Source organism: Muntiacus reevesi, chromosome 3 (genome assembly GCF_963930625.1).
Source record: "Muntiacus reevesi chromosome 3, mMunRee1.1, whole genome shotgun sequence".
NCBI lineage: Eukaryota > Metazoa > Chordata > Mammalia > Artiodactyla > Cervidae > Muntiacus > Muntiacus reevesi.
The window spans coordinates 32,447,755-32,474,147 of record NC_089251.1 but is presented as its reverse complement, the minus strand read 5'-3'; the positions used below and the strand labels follow the sequence as shown (position 1 = coordinate 32,474,147).

The 26,393-nt window shown below is 51.5% G+C and overlaps 1 protein-coding gene across 1 annotated transcript; it reads right to left on the bottom strand.

Moving 5' to 3' along the window:
- Positions 1–2,009: 2,009 nt before the first annotated feature.
- Positions 2,010–18,095, bottom strand: SLC35F6 (solute carrier family 35 member F6). The gene is made up of 6 exons (XM_065928734.1): positions 17,901–18,095; positions 9,031–9,103; positions 7,775–7,946; positions 7,100–7,312; positions 6,302–6,412; positions 2,010–4,769 (listed from the first exon to the last, which is right to left on the bottom strand). Exons 1-6 carry the CDS (start codon positions 17,975–17,977, stop codon positions 4,300–4,302), a joined length of 1,116 nt encoding a protein of 371 aa, XP_065784806.1. The 5' UTR covers positions 17,978–18,095; the 3' UTR covers positions 2,010–4,299.
- Between the last annotated feature and the right edge of the window lie 8,298 nt (positions 18,096–26,393).

The following is a 26,393-nucleotide window of genomic DNA, read 5'->3' as shown; positions in this document are numbered from 1 at the left end:
GGTGTTTTACCAGTCTCTGCCTTTAGTACCTCCTGACGCTAGTCAAAACTCTCTCCATATAACAACGGGTGATCTTTCCAAACAATTTGGGTTTCATCACTCCTTTGGCACTCTGCTATCTAAGGATGGAGTCCTGGTGGCTCAGCAAAACCTAAAAGGTACAGCACTACCCAGGGGCCTGTGCCACTCTGGCCTTGTCTCTTGCCACTGTGTTGTACTCATGGCCAGCAAACCAACCTACTCACCTGCAGCTCTTGAATTCATTATCTGGTTACACACTTAACACATTTCTGTACTTTCACCAGCCATTCCTTGCTCCTAGAATATGACTTTCCTCTTCCTCTCCTCCCAGCCTGGAAGACACCTGCTCATTCTGCAACATGGGTTCCAAAGGAGCTGACAGCTCTGGGCTCTGAGCCGCTCTCCCTGACCCCATCACCCCCGCCCTCAGACAAAGGCCTCTTACTAGGAAAGATCTGCTGGGCTCCAACTCCTTTCTTACACATGTCTCTCTGGTTTTCTCTGATGGATCCAGTTCTTGGAGCACTTCAGTTCTCAATGAAAGTTTGAATTATGGGATAGAAATATATATATATATATATATATATATATATATATATATATATATAGAGAGAGAGAGAGAGAGAGAGAGAGAGAGAGAGAGACAAGACAGATGTAGAAAACAAACTTATGGTTACTAGGCAGGAAATGTAAGGGATAAATTGGGAGGTTGGGATTGACATATACACACTATCATATATAAAATAGATAACTAATAAGGACGTACTATACAGTGCAGTGAACTCTACTCAATACTCTGTAGTGACCTATAAGAAAAGGCCACTATAGAGGGCTTTTATCTGTCTATCTAAACAAGAGTGGATATATGTGTAACTGATTCACTTTGCTATATAGCAAAAACAAAACACTTTTTTATTTTTATTTTTGGTTGCACTATGTTGCATGCAGGATCTTTAGTGCCCTGACCAGGGATTGAACCCATGCCTCCTGCAGTGCTGCAGTGGAAGCAGGGAGTCTTAACCAAGGGACCACCAGACAAATCCCTAATACAACATTTTACATCAACTATACTCCGATAAAAATTCTTTAAAATGTGAAAAAAAATTTTTTTTGACAAAGAGTTCTTACTGAAGAAGGGCGGTCTATAAACTTTTATGGCTATAGGAGGAACCCCCTGATGACCTCAGATTTTCAAAGGATGTAGTCAACAGAAAGCCAGGTGGCCTCTTAACCAAGGGAAACATGAAAGAAAAAAATCAATCTGCAAGCACATCAGGGAGGTGAACACACTTAGGAAGCAAAGAACCTCCCTCTTGTAGGCAGCCAAGGTCTGGAGAGGTAACATCACTTGTCTAAAGTCACAGTCAAGGAGGGGTGGACCGAGGACACAGCTCTCTGATGCCCTTTCTGCTTCTTCCCCCCAACACCACATGGCCATTCAGTCCAATCCTCCTACCGTCCTCATCAGGGGACTCTGACCGCCTTGAGTGCTGTTCGATTGTTAAGAGACCTTTGGACGAGTGAAGGCAAACGCAACCGCCTGGCATGGTCCTAAGTCTCTCTTGGGGGCAGTGAGCCCGAGAGCCCCTCCAGGGCCTGGATGGCAGTCCTGGAGGATGCTCCAGCCCCAGGGTTTTCCAGGACCACTGTGAATGGGGCAGAGACTGGTCAGTTCACAACAATGCAGATGGCCTGAATAACACTGTACCTGAGCTGATGTTTGTAAGTCTGTTATCAGTCAATTCTAATTTTGGGGTCCAGGGCCCTCTTACCTTGCTCAGAACAGTAGGCCACAGCTGCAGACGTTCCCCACAACCCTTGAGACTCAGTAGGAGAGTAGGGATCCTACCCCCTTCACCCCCATGACCAGAAAGACACAGCACAGCCTCCCACTCATCCTCCAAAGCCCCCCAGAGACCAGGACAGAGAGGACATGCCTCCACGGTCCGGAGGGGTACTTAGGTTCAACATAAACATTTCACAAGGCATCCTGTTTTATCTTATAATCGACATGAGGTTTACACTCTACTCCACAATAGTGTAACAAAAGATGCCCCCCACAAGCAAAACTGATGCTCTGCGCCAGGGCTCTGTTGGGACCTCAGTGCCTGACAGTCACCCCGGTGGGCAGAGCAGCATGACAGGACACTCCACTGTAAGCACTTACAGGCACCTTCCATTTATTATCTTAGGTTAATGCCCACAGCCATGCTGTGAGACACAGGCCTCCCCATTTTAGAGATGTGAAGACCTAAAGCAAGGTGCCGGAGTTGGTGGCAGGCCTGACTATGATTCCCCCTCCCCATGCTCTGCCGCCCCTCACTCCACAACCCTTCAATGCTAAAATCCACAGTTCATGATTTGTGTACTTTAGCCAGTCCTGGACTCTTGATTCCCAGCCCTACTCCAATGGGAGAACGGAACGGGCAAGGACTGAGAACCAGTAAATTTGTCTTTGCCAGTCCCTGGCTCTGTGCATTCTTAAGTGTCATTCTCTCTGGGCTTCAACTTCATGTGAACAAAGGGGGTTGGGGCTGGATGATTTCTCTGGTGCATTAGAGTTTTTCCATTCTGACATTCTAGATATCACCTCCAGGAATGTCCTAACCCTTGTGCTTCTTCCTTCTCACTAAAGAGAAAAGTCCATATCGCCAATTTCCCTTTGTTTTTTTAAAAATAAAAAGCCTGAAACAACACTGTAAGACCCCTAAGCAGCTCTAGTCCCTACCTCCTCACTCTCTATCTCCTTCCTCCTGTGATACACACCATGGCCCAGAGGAGCTCAGGGCCCCCTGAGATTCAGAGTTGGGGGTACAGGATGGTAAGAACCTGCTGGATCCCCACAGCCCGAGGGCTTTGCTGGTCAGAGATTCCTTCCCCAATGATCTATTTTAAGGAAGGCATTTGGTGTTTTGTTTTCATGATGGAGCTGCCCAGGGGAGTGAACTGAGGCTCCAGAAACTGCCACAGAGTGAGGACCACTGGAAAGAAGGGCTGCTCAGCTCCCTGGGGTCTCTGCTACCAGTTTCCTCTCTTCAGGGGTGGGTTACCAGGAGGACAAGAGCACAGGATGGACCCCCGCCCAAAGATCCCACAGACACTCGTATCATATGTGAGGCCACAGGTTTGGATCAGGCAGTCCGTGCTTGGAATACTGGCTCCATGAGGACATCACCTGACCTCCTCTGGGTCAGTTTTCTCATCCGCATCCACCTGTGCAGACTGTTATGTACTAACACGTGCCTGGGATAGCAGCATCACTCTGAATGGTACACTCCCAGGAGACCCATCACCCTCTGAATGGTACACTCCCGGGAGACCCATCACCCTCTGAATGGTACACTCCCAGGAGACCCATCACCCTCTGAATGGTACTCCCGGGAGACCCATCACCCTGGAGGGCTCTCCATGGAGTGGGGGTGCTGTGGTGGAGCCGAGGCCCAAACACCCTCGACACCCCAGCGTGCCGCCCGGTCATGTAGCTGCATGGCCAGAGCCTCGAGCAGGAAAGCCCTTTGGGCCAAACAACTTAAAACTCTGGGACTCAGCTTCCTCAGCTTTAAAATGGAAGCTGAATCAGAGTTCATAAAAACTGTTCTCAAGGGCTGCCTGAAAAGCCCCCTGTAATCTCTCCCAGGTGGGAAGCCCAGGGGTGTAAGCGAGGAGGAGGAGAACCATGGGCATTTCCAGGAGGCATTTCCAATAAACGGGCTGTTCCTCCTTCCCCAGGTTGGTCCTACACCGTGGACACTTTGTACAGAGCAGGATGCCAAGGCCCAGAAGAACCAGGTACAGGGCCGGGGAGCAAACAGCGTTTGCAGCAAGGCCCCGGTTGAAACCTCAGCCTCCAGAAAGAGTTAGGGAATATCTTACAAGTTTTAGAAAATGGGGTGCTTAGTTCTGTTAGAATTTGCTCACTGACCTCTCTTCCTGGGAGAACCACACTTAGCTTATGACTTAAGAGGAAGCCCTAGGGCTGCTTCAATTCTACCCCATGATTTAGTTCTAGTATTCCAGGGGGCTGGGGGACTGGGGAAGCCTGGCATGGGTTGGGCATGGCACTCGGGCCTCAGAGGGGGCTGGGTAACACCTCTCTGCACGGGTGGTGACAAAGGAAGACCTGGATGTTGTGGCAGTGGCTGCCTTGGGTGGGGGTCGGTGGGGAGGGGGCGGGGTGAGGCCTCAGGGACAGAGCACTTGAGGTTCACCAGCCCACATGGCCTCAGCCTCAGGGTGAACAAGGAGCGTCCAGGTGGCGGCAGAGGCCCCACAGGAGGCTCAGCTGGCGTTGTTGATGGCAGTCCGAGAGCCCCCCAGCAGCCTCTCACGCTCGCCTTCCTCGGCCGGGGGCCGGCCCCTGGACAGGCGGGCCAGCAGTGGGCGGTGCAGCCCATTGTAGAGGGCGGTGCCTGCCAGGAGGATGAGGAAGCCAAGGATCTGCAGCGGGTGGAAGGCCTCCCAGCCCAGCGCCAGGCTCAGCGCCCAGATGACAACGGTGCGCAGGCTGTCCAGCACCATGCGGGTGGTGGCGCTCAGCTCCTTGGTGACGCTGATGCCCGCGAAGTTGAAGAAGGCGATGCTGCTGATGTTGCCCAGCAGCGCCAGTGCGATAAGCGGCTGTCTGCCCACCTGGCAGAAGGCATCCAGCGCATCCTCCAGGGTACCTCGAGGGTTTCCACTGAAGGAGCCGGCGGGGATGTAGTACATGGGTATCAGCAGCAAGGAGAGGATCACGAAGCCAAAGAGGCCTGCAGGAGTGGAGGGAGCACGTCAGGTCATCTGCTGGAGCCCCGGTCCCGCCCTGCTGGGGCTCCGCTGACCTCTGGCCACCCTGCCAAGCCGTCCTCAAACCAGCTCCTTCCTTTCAGGTCCTGGAAGCATCCTGCTCGTTAGAAACTCAAAACTGCCTACTGAATGGGCTCTGGCTGCCCCTTCTCCACTTTTAACCTGTTTTCTGACTGGACCAAGAACAGGAAATACACTTTATATTGTGACCAGTGCACAAGCATGTACACACTGCCACAAAACAGCTCTCCTTAAAACATACAATGCTGTCTGACTTTTTTTTTTTTTTTGTCTGACATTTTTTAAAATTCAGTTCTATTCACTGACAGAAGGATTGGCTTGCTCCAAGCAATACATTGCTCTCCCAAGTGTGGAGAAACACGGGTCTCTAATTCAGTGCCTTTGGTCTGTGACAAGGAGCTGGACTGGAATGTAAATCAAGGCACTGCTTCACTCAGGAGTAGCTTCCCTGGTGGCTCAGATGGTAAAGAATCCACCTGCAATGTGGGAGACCCGGATTCAACACCTGGGTGGGGAAGATCCCCTGGAGGAGGAAATGGCTACCCACTCCAGTATTCTTGCCTGGAGAATCCTCATGAACAGAGGAGCCTGGCGGGTTACAGTCTGTGGGGTTGCAAAGAGTCTGACAGACTGAGTGACTAATGCTTTCACTTTCACTCCAAAAGTTTTGCTAGAAAAAAAAATAAGTGGAAGCGATAGGTGTGCTTGATGACATAGCTGATTTAGGTGGTTCACATTCTGTCGTAAGCCCTCAGCTCACAGTGCGCCAGGCACAGCCAGCTCCCTGAGGAGACCAAGGGTCATACCTTGGTCTAATCCACCCTGTTAGTTTTATATTTTTAAAGCACTGATTTTGATTTACTTTCCTGCTCAAAAACCTTTGGCAGTTTTTCCCTACCTGTCATTTAAGATCTAAATCCACTTGCCTGATATTCAAGGTTCTCTACAACATGGCCCTGACATATTCAACTCCTGGTTATTTCCCCAACATCAAACCTGTACCCCTGCCCAAACTATTCCTCACTGGTTTCCAAACTCATGTCCAGCTCCCCACATTTCCTTTCCGTCTGCAGTTCCCTCCTTCCCACTCTTGCCTGCTGAAACCTGCAGCTTGAATGCCACCTTCCCTGGGCCGTGACACTCGGATATGCCTGGCAAGTGAACTATCACTTGAGTAAAGGTGGCCTGCCTGCTCCTTTCTTGGTCAGTTCTAGGAAGTGGTCAGCTCGCCTAAAGTGCGGCTTGCGTCTTATTCATCTTCCTCTCTGTCCTCCTTTAGCTCCTGGCTGAGTGTACAGCACATGTCCGAGTATTTGTCAACCTGGACATGGTGAAGAGAAGGATGGGAGGTAGGAGGCTCACCCCTCCCAGAGGTCCCCAGCACCCACCGGGCCCCCAACACGTTCTCTCCATGTGCCACCCTGCAGGGTTCACCCCACCCAGCGCCCTCCCGCCAGCCCATGTTCACACGCACCCTCTGTGCCCACCGCCCGCAGTGGGTGCACGTTGTGCTTGTAGACGAACTTCTCCTCCAGCACCATCTGGATGGAGACGATGATCTGGGCCATGATGATCAACAGATCCCCTGTGGGAAGAAGAAGGGGCCCAGGGTGAGGCCAGGGCTCAGGGAGACAGCTCCCTCAGGGACAGAACGGCCCCCCACGGCCCCTGACTCTGCAGGGCATCCCTGAGCCTGATCTCCTGGTCCCCAAGGGGTGGGGCAGGCCAGCAGGGCAGGCACTGTCAGCCCCCACGTCTCAGGTGAGGCTCCAGAAGGCCTGGGGATCTGAGGGCTGCACAACTGGGGTAAGTGGGTCTTTTGAGAAGCAATGGGGTTTGAAATGGACATTTATGGCTCAATTCTGCCTCTGAGGGACCAGGGTGGCCACTTCACAGTAAAACTGCTGCAGGCCTTCCTTTCCGGGACTGTAAGACTGACAGTGATGACGAGCACAGTGCATAGTACTGGCTGATCGCTGGGTAAGTGCTCAGTAAACGTTCATGCGTTTCCTTTCCTGGATCCTGTAGGTTGTGTGGCTCTAAGTAAATGTAGCTCGAGCCCTCTCCCTCCTCCGACCTCCCCACTCCTGACCCACCCCTCCCTCATGCTGCTTGCCCCTCACTTGCTCTCATCACTTCGAAAGCAGGTATAGGCCAAGAGCTGGTACCCCACACACCCTCCCCCGAGGCCTGGCAGGCAGCAGAGCCTGTCAAATGCTTTTACCCCTGCCTCTGTGCTGGGCGACCCCTGGACACCTGCCCCCGGCCACACCTGTGATGACTTCACTGAGCTTGTGCTGGCTGTCATGCTTGCTCAGGAGGTCGGCCAGGCCCACCACCACCAGCCCGGCGATGGTCGCGAGGATGCCCAGCCACTGGCTCAGCGCCAGCCTCCGTCCCAGGAAGGCCACCGAGAACAGGCCTGTGAAGATGATCACGGCTCCCCGCAGCATCTGGAAGCTGGAGGCACTGGTCATGTTCAGGGCTGGGAGAGGAGAGATGTGTGATGTGAGCTCCTGAGGGTCCAGTTGCTCTGTTCACTGAGGTGTCCTCAGGGCTAAAGGCAGGCCTGACACGTACTAAGTACTCAGTGAATGCTGGTGGTATGTGTGTGTATAAAGGGGTGTGTGTGTGTGTAAAGGGGGAGCTGAAGATGAGCTGTGTTGTGTGTATGTGTGTGTGTAAACGGGGTGCTGAAGATGAGTTGATGAGGATGAGACAGAGGATGAGATGGTTGGATGGCATCACCGACTCAATGGACATGAGTTTGAGTAAACTCCAGGAATTGGTGATGGAATGGGAGGTCTGGCATGCTGCAGTCCATGCAAAGAGTCGGACACGACTGAGCTACTGAACTGAAGATGAGCTGGAGGTGGGGGAGGCTTTTTCACCAGCATACCCCTGGGGCTACAGTTTGAGCCCTTGGCAGCCTGGCCTGGCGACTCACCCACATACATGATGCTGGTCCCTGTCATGTCGCAGAGGGCTGGGGGCAGGAAAAGGAGAGGGTTGAAGGGCTGCTGGGGATCTGCGCTGGTGTCTGGGTGCCGCGCAGCTCTGCACCGGAGGAGGTAGAAGGCAGCCAGGCAGGAGAACTCTCCCAGGAACATGCCCACTGCCTGCAGGGACAGACCAGGCCAGTTCAGAGCTGGAAGGAGGTTCACCTGCAGCTAATTTTTTTTTTTCTTTTGGCCATGCCACACAGTTTTGGGTTTCCCTGGTGGTTCAGATGGTAAAGAATCTGCCTGCAATGTAGGAGACCCAGGTTCGATCCCTGGGTGAGGAAGATCCCCTGGAGAATGAAATGGCTACCCACCCACTCCAGTATTCTTGCCTGAAGAATCCCATGGACAGAGGAGCCTGGCGGGCTATAGTCCATGGGGTGGCAAAGAGTCAGACATGACTAATCGACTAACAGTTTACATGGTTTTGGGATCTTAGTTCCCCACCAGAGATCAAACCCATGCCTTCAGCAGTGAAAGCACAGAATCTAACAACTGGACCACCAGGGAAGTCCCATAACAAAAATTTTAAAAACATAATCTTTCTTCAAATAAGAGTTTACCTATAAACCCAACATGTAAAACAGATAAACGCAGAGCTCCTGTGTGGGAGCTGCTGCCTCCTATGTCTACTCCTTAGTTCCTCAGACACCTCGATGGAAACCCTAAGGCTATAGAGCCTGGCTGGAAAACCCACCAGTCTAGGCCACTTCCTGGTCAAGCTCCAGATGGAGAAACTGAGACCCTGAGAAGCTTGAGAACTTATTTAAGGTCACAGAGCAAGTTGCTGGCAGAACTGAGGCTGAAATTTGTCTCACCCACTTCCTAGTCCAGCAATAAGGTACCTTCCATTGATGGTGCCTGCCCTGTCCCAGAGGGTCTAGGCTCCCCATGGTTGGAGAGCAAGTTTTACTAGGGGTTGATTTTTCCAAATGGGTCCTGACTTTGTCATGGTGAGGGCTGGCCTTACAGTGTCCAGGACATGACCACTCACCAGGACTTGTGCAGGCCTCCTACAGGGAACAGGGCCTTTGGCCCCTTTTAGGGGCACCCCACACCTTGGCCTGTGTTCTGGGGAGGGAGAGAGAGAAGTAGGGAGCAAGGCAAGACTCCACCCCTAGGACAGGAAACAGCAGGGCCTCATGGGGGCACCTGCCCTGAGCCCTGGGAGACAGAGCTGGGAGAGGAGAGGAACAGGTACCTGGAGGAAGGGGTGCTGAAAGCTGTGTTCCTGGCTCCCTCCACAGCCCGGGGCCACGAAGTTGTCCGCCCACCTGCAGGAGACAGAGAGAAGGTCAAACCCTGCAGTGCATGGGTTCCCCTACCCAGTCTCAGGCCTGCAGAGAGCTCATGCCTCCTGATGCCAAGAGGCCAGACTTAGGGGACTCGGCCCAGAGTGGGGTTCCCCCTTGAAGGGGCTAGTCTTCATGGTAAGCGGTCTTCACCTGGGAGTTGGGAAGAAAGTGGGGGCCTGGGCACCTTTAGCTGAAATCTCATGAACCGCTAGCAGAAATTTAGCATTTCTTCAAATTAAACTATTGCAGGACCTACAACTCTGTCACACATGGAAATCACAGCTATTATCACATTTTCACATTTGAGTCACTATAGATACTGTGGAGTATCACTTACACTCATCACTAGTCAAAAATTACAGTAATTAAACCCACTGCTTGTAATTTTATGTGTTAAGAACTGCATGCGCATACCTGATACTATATTACAAACTGGCTTTTTCAACGTCTGGATAATCTTATTTCAATGCAATTAGCTTTTTCTGTAAGCCTTGGGGTTTTATTTGCATACTTCAAAACACTACTCTAGGCTTCACCAGACTATCAAAGGCCCCATGCTCAAAAAATATCGAGTCTCTGGTCTGCAGGTCACACGGGCCCTGGGAAAGGGCCACCTGCCACAGACCGCCTGGTCACCTTCACATAACCTGAAGGGTCAGGCCGGTTTCTCTAGCAGTGGCTAAGAAGCAGGTGGCAAGGACATGGCACTGTGGAGCGTCTTGCCAGCCAGCGCCCAGCAGATGGGCTGACTCTGGCATTGTGGCCCCACCGAGTCTAGAACCTGTCATGGCACAGTGCTCTGGGCAGCTGCTACCAACCATTCCACACTGACCAACGTCTGTCACTAAAGCTTTTGCCCCTGAATTTCACTTTCACTGGGCTGTGTTATGTCCCTGGAATCGAATCTCTCCTTCATCTGAAAACCCTTCATATACCTGGAGATGTTTCCACCTTCTGAATCTTCTGGTTAAGCAGCTCCAGCCCTTGCTAACTTTTCCCTCCCTGGCTGCTGACTTCTGGAAGTGCTCCGGTGGGCCCAGGCCCAGACCCAAGGCATGTGATCTGGCCTGGATGGAATTGGGCAACAGGGAGGCCCCTCCCACGTGTTGGACATCCTGGTTAGTTGACCTGGCTTGGACTGTTATCTGCCATATCACACTGCTGACTCAGGTCAACGCAGGCCTAGGGCTACATTGACCTGCCTATGTTTCCCCCACACACCATAGCACCCCATGCATAGGCAGTGGCTATCTTTAAAGTGTGTGTGTGAGTTAAGTCACTTCAATCGTATCTGACACCTTGCGACCCTATGGGCCATAGGGTCACCAGGCTCCTCTGTCCATGGGATTCTCCAGGCAAGAATACTGGAGTGGACTGCCATTTCCTCCATGAGGGGATCTTCCTGACCTAGGGATCGAATCCACGTCTCTTGCATCTCCTGTGCTGGCAGGCAGGTTCTTTACCACTAGCGCCACCTGGGACTTCTGAAATGTCTTTCCTAACAATATCTGTCAGCAGCTACACTGTGATCCCCACCCATCTTCCAGCTCCTCTCTGTACAAGCCTCGGCTCCCAGAGGGCAGGGAAGCCTTGTGCCTCCTGAGCCCCGAGCAGGGGCCACTCCACTTGCAGGTCTGGGTTTGACAAAGATCCTGAACCAGGGAGACCTGGGTTCGGTCCCTGGGTTGCGAAGATCCTCTAGAGAAGGAAATGGCAACCCAGTCCAGTATTCTTGCCTGGAGAATCCCCATGGACAGAGGAGCCTGGCGGGCTACAGTCCATGGGGTCATAAAGAGTCAGACACGGCTGAGTGAGGAACACACACAAGGCAGGACTTCCCTGGGAGCTCTGTCCCACAACCTGGGGCAAGGGCACGATGCCCAGATGCAGGCAGCAGGCAGAGCGGGCTGAGCGGTGATGGCAGCATGAAGCAGGATGGAGAGACCACATCTACAAAGAAATCTGAACACATCCTAGGGCGAGTGAACAAAACAGGGCTATGGCAGACTTATCTCAAGGTGAGAGACCCCATCCACTCCCAAAGATGTGAGGAGGGACGTTAGGAACAGTGCTTGCTTGGGAACAGTGGAGGTCAAAGGGGAGCCGGTGGGCCCTTAAGGAGAAGTGCTGATGTGCCTGGTTGGGAACGCAGAGGAAATCTGGGTCGGGGGATCAGGATGTAACCAGACCCAGTATCAAAGGAGCAAAGAAAGCTCCCACTAAGGACAGAAACTGCCTGTTCTCCAAAGGGTCTCACTTCTGCCTGATCTGTGGTAGATTGACTCAGGGATCCCTCCCTGTGCAGGAGAGGAACCGGCACGTGGGCCAGCCGCCACCTGCATGGCCTACCCAGGTAGCCCACTCTCCTGCCAGACTCATTGTCACAAACAGAGCCCTGGCGGAGGGTCTGGGTGAGGCAGCTGAGCGAAACAGAGAAGCAAGGAGAGTGAAAAGGTCAAGCTTTACCAAGGGCAGAGAGACAACGGCCCTGGAGTGAGTGAGCAGGTCAGAGAGAGAGTTCCCAGGGCTCCTCCAGGAGAAACAAGGGAGGTCTTGACAAGTTCGCGGTCAACCAGAAGCCTAGGAGAAGGGCTGGTATGAAAGCCCCTTCTCCCTCCTGGGGCCGCACCCAGAGCGCAGACTGACAGGCTCAAGAAGACCCCTGATCTGGCGGTGGGGCCATCTCCTGGAACTCCCCCTGGGCTACTGCCTGTGCATCTGATAGTCACAACTCACACCTGTGTCAGTTTCTGGTCCCACAGTCACTGTCACTAGAGAGGATGTGAGCTCAGCCTCCAGTAACTTCCACAGCTGTCTTTGCTCCTAGAACCTTATTATACACAAGTTAAAACTGTTTGGGTTGAATGAATGGACTTCTAGACCCCACTGGACAAACAGGCAGGTGGTGGACTACAGTCCAAATGCACAGTGCTAATGTGCCACCTGGTCTGAGTTACCCCCTGCTGGTGTGACCAGCCAGGCCTGCCCTTCCCTAGGGATGGGCACCTCGGAGAGTGCTGGAGGGCTGGTGCTAAGCCTCCTCCCGTCCCCTGGTGCTGTCTCCTTTCTCCAAGGGTTGGGTCTGCCTGAACAGGCTGGACTGGGCAGGTTCCCAGCAGGGGAAATGGAACTTTTTTGTATCTGAGGGACTGGGGTAGGTTTACAGCCCCAGGGATTAGGTGTCAGGACAGGCTGCCCGGCCCAGCCTCTTTGGGCCAGGGAGGAGTTCAGGCCTGCAGTCACTTTGGGAAGGAGTCAGGCTTCCCATCTTGGCCCTGGGAAAGGTTTGGCTCACTGTGCAGTCATAGAAGCCCTCAGGTAGCACAGAACAAGGGTCAAAAGCCAGCCCTGGCTCATCTGGGGGTGACATCAGTGACTCCCCAATGGGATAGCATTTGTCTCCTTGAAAAATGCTTCCCTAACGTGTATTTATAAATGCAGAGTTCATTGTGCACTGACTTTGTGCCAGACCTGTACTTCTCCTTGAACTGGCTGAGCACTTCATGTGGGTAGTGTGGTTTAAGTCTCATAACAAGGACCCTCATTTTAGAGACGGGGACTTTAGGCTTTGGGCGGGAGTAAGCCATTTCACACTCATACAGTAAACAGGTGGATCTAGGGCCAAACCCACCTGCTTGAACTTATGTTCAGAAAAGGTAGCAGGATATATGGAAAGGTCAGACTTCAGACTTTTGAATGTCACAGGTTGGGTGAGTTAGAGATTTCTCACCTATAAAATGGGGATAATGATGCCAACACTGATGAACTCGCAAAAGTAATAAATAAGACTTAAAAGACCTGGCAGATGGCAGGGAGTCAATAAAAGTTCTTTTCTGTCTTTTCTCCCTCTTTCTCCTCTGCTGTTGTAATGCCGAAGAAGATGAAGCTTAGCAGTTCTATGAAGACCTACAAGACCTTTTAGAACTAACACCAAAAAAAAAAAAAAGATGTCTTTTTCATCACAGGGGACTGGAATACAAAAGGAGGAAGTCAGGAGATAACTGGAGTAACAGACAAGTTTGGGCTTGGAATACAAAATGAAGCAGGACAAAAGGCTAAGAGTTTTGCTAAGAGAATGCCCTGGTCATAGCAAACACCCTCTTCCAACAACACAGGAGACAACTCTACACATAGACATCACTATATGATTAATACTGAAATCAGATTGATTATATTCTTTGTAGCCGAAGATGGAGAAGCTCTATACCGTCAGCAAAAAACAGGGAGCTGATGGTGGCTCAGATAACGAACTCCTTATTGCAAAATTTTCCTCTGGGATGGGTGGGTGTGGCCCCAGCTCCACTCCACCTGAGGCTTCCAGGGAGACTCCCTCCTCTGCGACCCATCCTGCAGGACGAGGAAGCTGGAGGGCCACAGAGTGCCGAAAGAGGAGGACAAACTTGGCCATCATCTTGGGAAGCTCCTGGTTTCACAGACAAGAAACCCAGGGGCCAGAGAGGGCTTGGGGCACACAGGGAAGTTCTAGTGCCCATGAGCCTCCACCCCCTGCTCTGTGCTCCTTCCTCAATACCAAGCACCTTCTTCCTCCTGATCCTTCCCACTTCCCTGGCTGAGGTGGGGCAAAGGTCAGCCCTGCAGGTGGGCCCTCCGCTCTCTGAACACTCTTTCCTGGGGACAACTGTGGTCCCTAGGGCAGGAGGCCGTGGGGACCCAGGAGGCTCAGGCTGAGGCCACATGAGGAAGTGCCTCCCATTGGCAGAAGCGGGTTTCCTTCAGAGTTCCCTGGGCCTCAGAGGCCTGCGGGGTGGGCTTGCCTTCCTGGGGGATGAGTCATGCTGCTGTGGCCTGGCCCAGTCAAAACTCCAGGCTCAGCATTCCCAGAGGGGTGTGTGTGTGTGTGTCTGCGTGGGGCTGGGGGTGGCAGTCAGAGGCTGAGGAAGTGGCTGGTGTGGCTGCCTCAGATCCATCAGTTGTGTGTCCTCTTCCCACAGAATCCGGGCCATTTCTGCTCGAATCCTGATGAGTCAGCCTCTTTCTCCTGCTCCGGACCTTAAGAAGGGCCCCAGGGCTTCTCCACTGTCTGGGTGTCATAGCAGGTGGCTCACGTGGTGAGACATGATGACAGCCCTTCCATCTCTTAAGGCTAAGAAGACTCCTCAGGAGCTCTTACGCCATGTGTAAGAGGTGCGGCAGGGATTTTGTACCCATTTTATAGATGAAACTGAAGCTTGGAGAGGCCCAGTGACTCATCTAATCCCACAGCTGCCAAACCACATGCTCTCTCCTCTCCTACACTGCCCTCCCCATTGCAGGCTTTCTCCAGCTGGCATTAACCCCTTGGAAGCAATTATCCTGTGCTGCCCACAGGGTTGGGGGGAGGGGCAGCTGGCAAGGTTGCCCAGGACCCAGCAGGTCTAACGGCTGGAGAACATGGCCCCATGGCCCCTTCACGGGAGGGGTGGGCTTCACAGCCCGCAGAAGTTTAGGAGGGAAGTTGAGCCTTCCTGAGTGAGTGTCTACTTGACCCTGGCTCTTTATGTGCAGAACCCCAATTGGATTCAGGAGGATACAGTTCCAAAAGGCTCACTGGTTCTGGCAGACAGTCCCATGCAGTGCCAGGGGAGGCTGAAATGTCTGGTCTCTAGCAGGCGCACCAGCAGAAGGCCTGGTAGTCCGGGGAGAAGGAGCCACAGAAAGGAGAAGGGAGGGGACCTCTGCCCACACCCAGGAACCTGCCTGATCCATGACTTTCCCTTCTGCACGCAGGTGACCCCCAGTCCAGCCCAGCCCAGCCCAGGCAGGCTGGCTCCTTGCAGGGCACTCAACCCTCCTGAGTGGGCAATGACCTCCTCCAGCAGACAGCTGATCAATGGTCGCAGTCCACGTGCTCACGTCCACTTCCTCATCTGCTGTCTTCAGTCCTCCCAAGAAGCCGGGGAAGGAAACATCATGCTCACTAGACAGCCCAGACACTGCAAAAGGCTACTGGAGACTCTAAACCTGAACCCTGAGTGAGCACTGGGACAAAGGCTTCAGATGCTTGCCACCTGGCCCCAGAGCGAAGGCACTCCGAAGGCAGGGAGGGGAGATGCCGCTGGTAGGGTTACAGCATCCATAGGCACATGCTTGCCTGTTTTTGTCCAGGGAGGTGTAAGAGGAAGCCCCAAGGAAGAGGAAGTTTGGGGGACTGGACCAAAATGCTGAGAGCTAGGTTCTAGACACCAACCAGCTGAATCACATACACAAAAACTTTCCTTGGGACCTTGACTGTAAATTGTAGGGATTAGAATGGATAATTTCTATGTTTCTAACAACTCTAAATGCCCCTGAGAATGACTAGAGAAGTCCCCAGCCTCATCCTTATTGGCACTTAAGAGCATGGATTCTAGAACCAGACTACTTAGGCTCAAAATCACTCTGTCCCTTCACAGCTCAGTTGAACTTGGACAAGCAAGTTCCTCTTTCCAGAATCTCACTTTCCTTATCCAGGGACAAGAAATGTATCTACCTCATAGGGTGATAATGAGAATTCATTAACTCACAAAAGGCAGCTGAGGCAGGACCTGGTACATGCTATTCTCTGTGTCTGTGTATTAGCTGGTTAGCACTTACTTGCTGTGGTCACATTCCCATCTGTCTGTTCCTGCTGGAAACTGGAGGTCAGAGTGTGATTTCAAATTGAAAATCCCCATCAGGATGTACACCGCTGCTTTCCCATGTTCATTCTGACAGCATCCTTCTCACAGTCTGGCCTCAGAACACTGCTGAGGGTCCAATACTAGGGCCTGTCACAGGGAGGGAGGCTCCTGCAAAGCCCCACAACAGGCCACAGGCAAGGGCTGGGTCCCCACGTGGAAGCCTCTTTCTGGCCTCTCAGGTGGCCTCCAGGGACAAAGCCTCCTGGGGCTGAGGATTTTCTGGTTTCTCACCAGACTGGTTTAGACCTCTTTAAGGAAGGAGCTGAGTCAGCACAGTAACCTCAGTAGTAACTCAGCTCTCCTTGGGGACAGTGGCCTTGGCAGATCACAGCCACCCTGTAAGCACCAGACTGAGGCCTTGGCTTGTGGGACTGATGGACAGTGACCTGTTCTGCGGCCTTCAGATCCTAACAGAGATGGAAGACCTCAGGTGGAGTTTCCTTTATAGCTAAGTGCTCAGCAAGAGGAGCACCCTTCAGGAGGCCTCAGGGCCCAGGAGTCCAGCACAAGACACAGACATGGCTGGCCAGAGCCCAGTGGGAGAGACAGGTGGGCCCCACCCAGAGGTCCACTTTCCTGTGGAGAAGGGAGGACACTGTGTTTGTCAAGCATGTACACATCTGTCTCACCCCACTGCAGATTCTAAGCATCTCAAAGGCCAGGACTTTCTTTTGGTCACTTCTGTCTTCTTCCCTGAGTCTAGGCTCCCATACTGTAAGTACCTTATATATGTCTGAAGAATTGAACAGAAGACCTCTCTCCAAGACCTCTCTTCTGGGGCATTTCTCACATCACTGATGGAGTGTGCTGGGTAAAAAACACTCTAGAAAATGAGTAAGATGCAACCATCCCCAGGACCCCCACGGGCCTGGGGCACCGCCCTCAGGGTGACTGGAGTGACTCCCCTTTGCTTCGAGCCTGGCAAGACCCAGGTGGAAGTGAGGTCTGACTGGGAGAGGGTCACTATCTACTGTCTTCCACATGCACCTTGGAACTGGCTCAGAGAAAGTCTGGGCTCTGGGTATTGGGGCTCTTGGTGGGCAGAGGGGCAGGAAGGCCCGGTGCCGAGCTAAGGACAGAGAAAGAGCCAAAGGGCCATCAAGAGAAGGGGCTGCCTTTCGGGGCCTCCTGCTTTTCACAAAGAGGAGACTGTGCTGGGTCCTGCTGCCTCATGACAGCCCCATGTCATCAACTCCCAACCTTCTGAAGACTGTCCTTACGGGCCCATGAGCACCACACCCTCTGACATCAGAGCAGAACTCCCCCTGCCTGCCCTGTCTGGGTTAATAACACTCCTGTTCTCCCAGGCAGAAGCCCAGGAGCTACTATTTGATCCTGTGGGTCAGGCCTCGTGGTTTCACTCTGCACCTGGTTTCTCCCACCTGGCCATTCCCTTCCTACCTCACCTCCACCTCCAAGGTCTCCTCATCTGCTGTGCAGCAGCCCTGGAGTGGTTTTCTCTCCAGCAAATTACTTTTCACCTTGACCACCAGGTTCACTAAATCACTTTCTCAAAAGCCCCTCTTTGATTGTGGGATAAAATCCAGCCTGGGCATTTGAAGCGAGTTACAGTCCCCTTAGAACTGGCCTTGCTGCTCCTGCCTCGAGGTTCCCACCACAGCAGAAATTCCACCCAAGCTTCAAGGCCCAGCTGAAACCAGTTCTCCAGGAGGGGCCCATGGAGCACCCCCTACTCTGTCATCGCAGCACTCCATGCTCACGGGTCACTCGGCTAACGTGGCATCTATCGTATCCCTCCCTGGCCCACAGTTCCTGGAGGGCCGCGCCCCTGATGCCACCTTGGAAGCGGCAGCGGAGAAGAACGCCCTCCCATTAAAGATGTTGAGTTGGAAAGTGACTCGCTGGGATCAAAGCGGGGGCTCGGATCTCCAGCGAGGACACTGCTCGCTCCTCCTCGCATTCGCCGGTGCCTTGCACCTCTTGGGTGGTCCGTAAACCGCGTGAACCGATCAGAGAAACTGGGCTGGCTGGTGAGGCCAGGAAATGACAGCCGCGAAGTGGGAGGGCGCAGGAGGAGGGCGGGGGTCGCCAGCGCCCCTGCGGGCGGCTGCAGACCCTGCCAAGCCCCTACCCCTCCCGGCCAGGCCCGGACTCACTTTGCCGAGAGCGTGTTGATGGAGCCGGTGACGAGCATGAGCCCGGCCAGGAACAGCTGGTACTTGGTCCAGGCCATGACGGCGGATGCGGGAGCGCGATACTAAAGGGACCCCCCGCAATCTCCGCGCTCGCTCGAGATGGTAGCTCGCTACCCGGTCACCCGGGGGTGTCGGGCGCGAGCGCTTCCGGGCCGGGAGTCACGTGACCCGAAAAGGCCCCGCCCCGCGCCTGCTCGCTCCGCCCCAGGGAGGGCTCTGGGCCCGGGCTTCTGCGCCCGCGACCTCGGTGCGGGTGCTCTCTCGAGCGGGATTTGCGAGCTCAGGTCCCCACAGACTGACTGGCAAATCACGGCCCCAGGTCTCCCCATCTGCAAAAGAGGCTGATGGAACGATGCAATGAGATTGCATCCGTGGATGTTAGAGCGCTCTGTAAACCCTTTAGAGAAATTGAGCTAAACAATGTCAGAGGCAAGCCACAAGGTAGAAACGCCCCACATGGGAATCTCGTCTCTGCAGGGTATCCAGGGAACTCCCAGGAGGCCTGAGACTAGTGCCTAGAGATCCCAACCCGTGGTGTGGCTCACATCTTCCAGAAAAGTGGTGTAAGAGTCTAGTTCCTGCTCCTGGGAGACCATTTTATAGCAAAGGAAGCCAAATTGAGAGAAGCCAAGTGGTTTGCTTTTGATCACACTACTGAGTGATGGGGGGGGGGGGTGTTGGACGCAGATTCTTCAGTGTCCCCCAGATCTGTGCCTTCTGCAAAGCCCCTCCACCAGTCTCAACCCACTGCTGTTCCCGCTCAGGGCTTTATGTCCAACGGCGTCTCAGCTTTTGAAGTCCTACTCCTGGTTCTCAGCTCCCAGCCGCCCTCTGTCCTCACCTCTGGGTCTCTGACTGCAGCCCTTGCTCATGTCATATCACAGGCTGGAGCTCAAGACCTTGGAGGACGTGCTTCAGACCCAGTGAGCACATTGCCTCACCACTGCAGATCTTGTTGCTAGAGTAGGGCCTGCCTGCCCACTCCTCCTGCCTGCCCACTCCCCCTGCCTGCCCTAAGACTGTCTTGACCTTGTGATGATGACCAGTGTTGATTCAGGAAAAACTCTCAAGGGGCTGGACAAGGAAGACCCTATCAAGAAGGTGTTTAAGTGAGGTTTTGGGCAATAGTGGGAGGTCACAGGATAGAGGGGAAGGGCCGTCCCACAGGGGGGAATGACAGTGCCTTTGCCCAGAGTTATATGTGGGCATGGAGTGTGTCTGGGACCCACAGACGATCCAGGAACTTTCCTACAATGTGGCCTGTTCTTTTCAGTCAGCGGGGAAGTCGAGAGATGCAGAAGGAGGTTTCTTCTGCACTTATCTTCAACACCACCAGCAGTTTCAGGTGAAGGGATTACTTCAGTTTTCCACAAATACTGAGTGAGATGCTGGGGCGTGTAGTGATGAATGAATTTCTGTCCCAAGGAGCAGACCAGCTCAGTCCAACACCAGCTGCATAGCCCATCCCTGTGGGCTATGACACTACAGCGCTGTGACGCACTTGGGGTCTCTGGACTGTTCTCCCCATGCGTATCAAGCCAAGAACACTGTCTTGAAACAAACATTACTAATGATTAGTGGTGTCATCAGCCTGACATGATGTCACTCGTAGCACAGTCTTTGTCTCCACAGTCACATCATAAAGTGAATTTTAATTTATCACGATGTCCTGATCATTCATCAAACTGCTATCTCTGGAGTCAGGAGACAAAAGGATTTGTAGGCAAATACACTTGGAACCCTCTAAGTGCCAGGGGAAGGGGAAGGGACCCCAGAGACAAGCAAGAGACCTCAAGGAGTTGGGATTTCACAGAGGAGAGCAGTGAGTTCACCAGTCACCATGCAGCAACGTGAGGATGTGTGAGAGGCAGTATCAGTCGCTCAGTCGGGTCCAGCTCTTTGCGACCTTGTGGACTGTGGCCCCCCAGGTTCCTCTGTCCATGGGATTCTCCAGGCAAGAATACTGGAGCAGGTAGCCATTCTCTTCTCCACAGGATCTTCCTGACCTAGGGGTCGAATCTGGGTCTTCCACATTGCAGGCAGATTCTTTACCATCTGAGCTACCAGGGAAGCCTGTAAAAGGCAGACAGGATTGTGGAAGGGAGGGATCCCCCCCCCCCGAGAGGGGTGGGAGTAAGGGCATGACAGAGACAATCAGAGCTGTACTGAAACAGTCACCCAGAATCTGTGCCAAGAGTTTGACCTCTGTGACCTCAGTTTTCACAGTAACCCCATGTGCTAGAATTCAGGGGAGCTTTGAGCAGGGGCTTGAAGGATGAGCAGAATTGCTCCAGGTGCAGAAGAGGGTCGTTCCAGACATAGGCAACCATGTGGACACCCTAGGGGTTGGGAGCCATTGACCTACAGTGAGGTTCCACGTGTCTGCAGGTCTGGCTAGACTACACTTTCCAGGTAGAAAGTAAGGTTGACGTTAGTGAACCCAGATAGCAGCAAGGCTTGGGGCCTCAGAAGATTGGAATTCTGAGAAAAGTAGAGAGGAATCAGGGTGGATATTGTGGACAAAGAATGTAATTTGCCATTTCAGGAAATGGTGGTCATAAAGCCACCCCCAGCAGTGCAGCAGCACCCTGCGGGAATTAAGTTTGGAGAAAAACAGGATGCTGGCCCTCCGTGGTTAAGGTGCATATCAAAGGAATAATTTCAGTAAGCCCAGACTCCTGCGTTGCCCCATACAAAGTAAAGCACTAAAATCATTAACTTGAGGTATCTGTTTTTTGTGTGTGTATGTGTGAATAGGAGGATTAGTGTTAACATTAGGATTAATGTTCAACCATAGGTTTTTTGTTTTCCCCAGCAAAAACTATATATTCTGGCTCCTCCCTTACCTTTAAGGAACAGTTCTTCAGAGCTATCCAAGAATCTGATTCCCAGGCTACAGTCATCAGTAAGTTCATCAAATAAAGTTCTCAGTTTTTAGGTTTTGTGTGTGTGTGTGTGTGTGTGTGTGTGTGTGTGTGCGCGCGCACACACGCGTTCTTTTTTTCAATTGACAATATGTTCATACACTGGCTTTGCAAAATCCTTCAGATTGTTATTTGATGAAATTCAGGGATAGAGCTTCAGGTGTATTTTTGTTGCAGTGAAAAGGTAAAAGAGGTAAAATGGTAAAATGAATTTTTCTTTTTTTCCCTTTCCTGAGAACAAAGAAGATAAAGAGAATAGTGAGCAGGCCTGATCATTCCTAGTTTTTACTTTAACTGTTCCTAATCTGTAGTCTAGAAGTAAGTTTGCTTTTCTCAAAACTAACTTGACACTATGTAATTTACATCCTGCACCTAACTCCCCCAGACTGCAGGAGCTACATTCTGTACCTGTTGTCTTTTAACTCTATGCTAATTACATCCTGTACCTGATGCTTACCTTTACCCCAGACCACCCTTTGTGGTCTGAAAGAAGGCTGAAGTACAATAAACCGGAGACCGAGGGACCCAATTACCGGGGTTACCTGACTCCAGCTCTGACTTTTGAGACAAAGCAAGAAGAATGCAAGACCTTCATAACTTCAAGCCTCATCATTTACCCTAAGACCACAAGACCCAGACTGTACAGTCTCTCCATTCCCCTAGGAGGTGGGACACAGTTTTTGAGGTACTGATCTGCTGTGTTCTCCCCTCAGTTGGCTGAGGATTAAAGCCATATTTCTGTTTTCTCCAAACCCTCTCTCCATACTTTTTGTTTGACTTCAGTGGGCAGAGAAAGCCAAGATTATGGCAATAACCTTTTGGATGCAAATTTGCCTCATGATTTTGTAAGTCCTCATTTCCTGGGTTTAGTAACATGTTCCCAAACGAGCCACAGATGTTGTTAATACTGGGTACTTGGCCTGGATCTCTGCCCTCCTAAATTTCTGGGGAGATCTGGTGTCCTTGAGGATGCTGCCTAGGGAAGCCAGTGAGGACTTTGGTGACTGGGGACAGTGGCAATGGATGGGTAAGACGAGGTGGGGCAGGGAGATTAGGGGCTCTCCGGGGCCTCCTCTCCTCCACTCTGAACCTTTACAAAGTCAAAGATGAGTCAACCTTCTTTGGGTGGTGATCTTGCCCATCAGAAGAGCAGTTGTCTTCTAATTGTTCAGTTTTTATTGTCTTGATTAAAGACTTCAGGTTGCCCTAAGATCACCTAGAGTTATCTGAAAGGGGGCAAATGTAGCAAATTTCAGCAAAGGGAGGAAATTTACTGAGCATTAGGGCTTCCAAGGTCCTGCTAGTGGTAAAGAACCCGCCCGTAAATGCAGGAGACCTAAAAGACTGGGGTTCAGTCCCTGGGTTGGGAAAATCCCCTAGAGGAGGACATGGCAACCCACTCCAGTATTCTTGCCTGGAAAATTCTATGGACAAAAGAGCCTGGCGGGCTGCAGTCCATGGGGTTGCAAAGAGTCAGACATGACTGAAGTGACTTAGCATGCATAGCATTCACACATAGGGATGCCAGAGCCCCAGAATTCTCCTGTGTGGATGTGGTGGTGGGTGGTGATAGGAATTTTTTCATGTTTGCCTAAGAATGCAGAATCTTCAGGAGTGCAATGACAATGACATCTGTGCAGGTTGTCTCAGGTTGGGGAAGAGAGAGAGGCTGGGTCAGCCACTTAGAGCAAAGTGACCAGGTTCAGTCACTTAATCATACAGAGCCCTTCTTTGCTCTCTGTAAAATGGGAACAAGGCGTCCACAGCTTATTGTACCGAGAGAAGGCGGGCAGATGCGGAAGTGCAGGGGGAGGTGTGGGGAGAGTTAGTGTACCTCCTGTGAGGTCAGGGCTGGTCTAGACCAGCGGTGCCAAGGCAGATCGCAGGCTGTACATTAGGAAGCACTTCTGATTTGCATAAGAGTGTGATCCAGGCTTTGGGCCTTTTCTCTCAAAGTCTAGGACATTTTGAACAAATTTGCATGCTTCCTTCAAAGAGCCTCTAATTTCCAGAGTAAAGTGAAACACATCACTGCAAACTCCTGCATTTGTATTCAAAGCTTGTGAACGCCTGCCTGTGGCTTGTCTGAAAGACTGACCATTTCTCCAATCAATTTAATCACATTTTGGATTAAGGAAGTATAGCGACAGTGGGCAGACAGGCCAGGTCAGACCTGTTTTGATTTGAACAAGTTTTTGCTGTACGTCCTTGGAGCATTTTCCTGCTATGCAGACTGTTCCCCTGCTGGAAGATGCCCTCCTGACGGGCAGGCGACCAGACCAGGAGTCAGGCTCCTTAACCTTCTTCTAGGACCATCTGTGCACTTTCTTATAAGATCCAGTTTTATCTAGAGCCCTGCTAAGTCTGTTTAAGCGGCACCTCCCCCACCCTCCATATCCTAGGGGACCATCTTTATTATCTGATCAACCTGTCCCCCAGGGGATATCTGATTACCCTGTCCTGTCTTCAGCAAGAATCCGGTTAAGTTGGTTCAGCCAAAATTCCCCTCACTCCTGATATTTCCTCTTAGCAATTTTCCATCCATTGACCCCTTCCCCAGCCCTGACCCTATAGACCCTGACTAAGCTATAAATTCCCCATGTTGTGTTTGGAATTGAGCCTTGTTCTATACTGAGGTCTCCTTCCCTCTATTGGAATCGTCCTGAATAAAATTCTGTTTCTGTCACTCTAATTAGTGTCCAGCTCTGTTTTGTCTGGGATGCTGGACTGTGTATCCAGTTGCCCATCTCTTCCAACCAGGTGGGCACTGCAGGGCAGCCATCTGAGGCTGTGGCTGGAATGAGGAGAGAGAGGTCTGGGAAGAGTGGAGCCAGGATCAAGTGTTAGCTCTCTCCTAGGGGAGAGTCAGGAGACAATGGAACCAGGCTTGCTAGGACCTTGAACAAAGCAGGGGATGTAGATGCTCTGAACTGGTGCAGATGGGGTAGCTGTTGTTCGCAAGCTCTTCCGGACTGACTTTGGTTTCTATGACGACCAGAGATGATTAGATTAGGCGACACCTGCTGCTTCCAGCTTCAGGATCTCATAAGGTCATTTTCAAATCTTTCCTTTTTGCCTTTCTTCTGTAACATCTTCTTTGGCCTTAAGTATTTAAGCTCTCATTATATTGAGTTTGCTGGTATATGAGACCAAAATGAATCACAACTGATAATTCCAGCAATTCCACTTCCGGGGATTTATTCTGAAGGATTTTCCATATGCGTTTGTTAAAGCAGCGGAGGATTGGAAACCACGTAAATGTCCACCAAGAGTAAAGTAGTTAAGTGGCACCTCCATGTACCCCCGACAGGATACATGAATCCTGTATCCATGTATGGCTTTACAAAGGGTGGTTTTACAAAGTAGGGCTTTACAAACGGACAAGCAGTGTGACTTTACAAACGGACAAGAAGGCTCTTTATTTGCTGATGTTCAGTGACTTCAGAGATACCTTACTAAGTACCCTGTGTAGGAAATGCTATCATTTGTTTAAGAAAAAAATTGTAAATTACAAAGTTTGCTCTGGACAGACATGTAGAAATTCAACCCAGGACTTGGATGGTGGAGGACTAAAAGACTCGCTTTTCACCACATACCCTTTTGCTACCTTTTGGATTTTACATCATATGTGTCTTTATCTATTCAAATATAGGTAATAAACAGAATAAAGGATTCAGTATCAGGACAATGGTGCACCTGTGAACAGGGTGGTTCGGTTTTACAGCTACTAGAATTGAGATCTGCTTCCAGACACATAGCTTCCATGAAACTGTGTGTGAAGTCCAGTCTTGTTGACCATGAACTGGGTTATGGTCCTGGAGACTGAATACTAACTTGCTGTGTGCCTGTAGGCTGATCACGTCCCCTCTCTGAACTTCAGCTGGATCAGCTGACAACCTAAGGGCCTCCCAGATTCGGTGCTCTGCCCCCGCCGGTTGGCCAATACGAGATTCACCACACAGCCACTAGATGGCGTGCTGCACCTGCTTCTAAAGGAGACACGCTATGCCTGGGGCCCATCCAGCTTTTAAAAAGGTCTGTGAGTCACAGGAAGAAAGCTTAACATCAAAAAGCAACCCCCAGGAGTATCTTGGGCATCCTAAGGTGAGTTTTTCAGAGAGACACGGGATAACAAAAAGAAGCTGAGGGCTCAGTTTCTCTTGGTGCCAAGGGTAGAGGATGCAGTTAAGTGGGGGTGGCAGGGTGACCTACTTTAGAGGTTGCCAGGACTTCAGGTTTGACACTCAAGGTTTCAGACTCCCTGTGAGTTTAGCAATTCCTTGGCCTGGGCACAGATCCTTGAAGGATATGACCTATGGAATCAATGGTGGGCATGTCTGTTGACTTCTCTGAGCCTCTGTTTCCCGTTTGCCAAACAGACATAATAGTCATATTATACCCTATAGGCTTGATCTGGCAAATAAACTTAAAAAAATTTTTTTTTTTTTATTGGAGTATAGTCGATTTACAATGTTGTGATAGTTTCAGGTGTATAGAAAAAGTGAATCAGTTATACATATGTGCTCGTGCGTGCTCCATCACTTCAGTCGTGTCTGACTCTTAGTGACCCCCATGAACTGTAGCCCGCCAGGCTCCTCTGTCCATGAAATTCTACAGGCAAGAATACTGGAGTGGGTTGCCATGCCCTCCTCCAGGGGATCTTCCTGATTCAGGGATGGAACCCATGTCTCCTGTGTCAGTTGCATCTCCTGCATTGCAGGCGGATTCTTTACTGCTGAGCTGCTGGGGAAGCATCACATATACACATACCCACACTTTTAGATTGTTTTCCCTTGTAAGCCCTTACAGAGCACTGATGACAAATAAGCTATTATATGTAGTTCCCTTAGTAGTCTCTACCCCTGATAGAGAAGAGCTCAGTAAATGTAGCTGGTAAATATATAAAGAGTGGAGACTCAGCTGCCTCCACAGAGAATACCTTATCCTGGGAACTGATATCCAGGACCGAGCCCAGATGGGAGGCAGAAGGTCTTCTCCAAGAAGGAGGCTCCCCAACTGAGACAGCAGTTTTCTGAGCTATTGTGCAAATGGAGCTAATCATCGCAGGGCTCAGAAGGCATTCCCTAACCATCCAGTGTAGATGTTTCTCAGATTTTACTTTTTATGGGGACATTCGAGGAAAGTACTGCCTATCTTTGCTTGAAAGTGGTTCTGTTTAAATGTTATAAAATGTAAACGCTATGGAATCAGAAGGGAGCCTGGCCTTTTAAAGAAGTTTTTGGCCAAAGCTAGCATTTGAAACTGCTGGAAATCAGTAGGGCTGTTAACGTGTAATTTTAGCGACTCCAGGCAAATGGCCTTTTCTCCACAGTGGAGATGGGCTTTAGCCAGGAGGGTGCAGGCAGGGCAAGCGTGTCAGGGGAGGACGTCTGTCTCCTCCTGAGTGAGGCGTGACCAAGTGGGCAGGGCCTCGGCATCTTGGAGCTCTCTTTCCTGCTGAGTGGCTCCCCGAGCCTGGAGGAAGGGGCGTCCTTCCCGACCACCCCCCTCAGCCCAGGCACAATGGGGG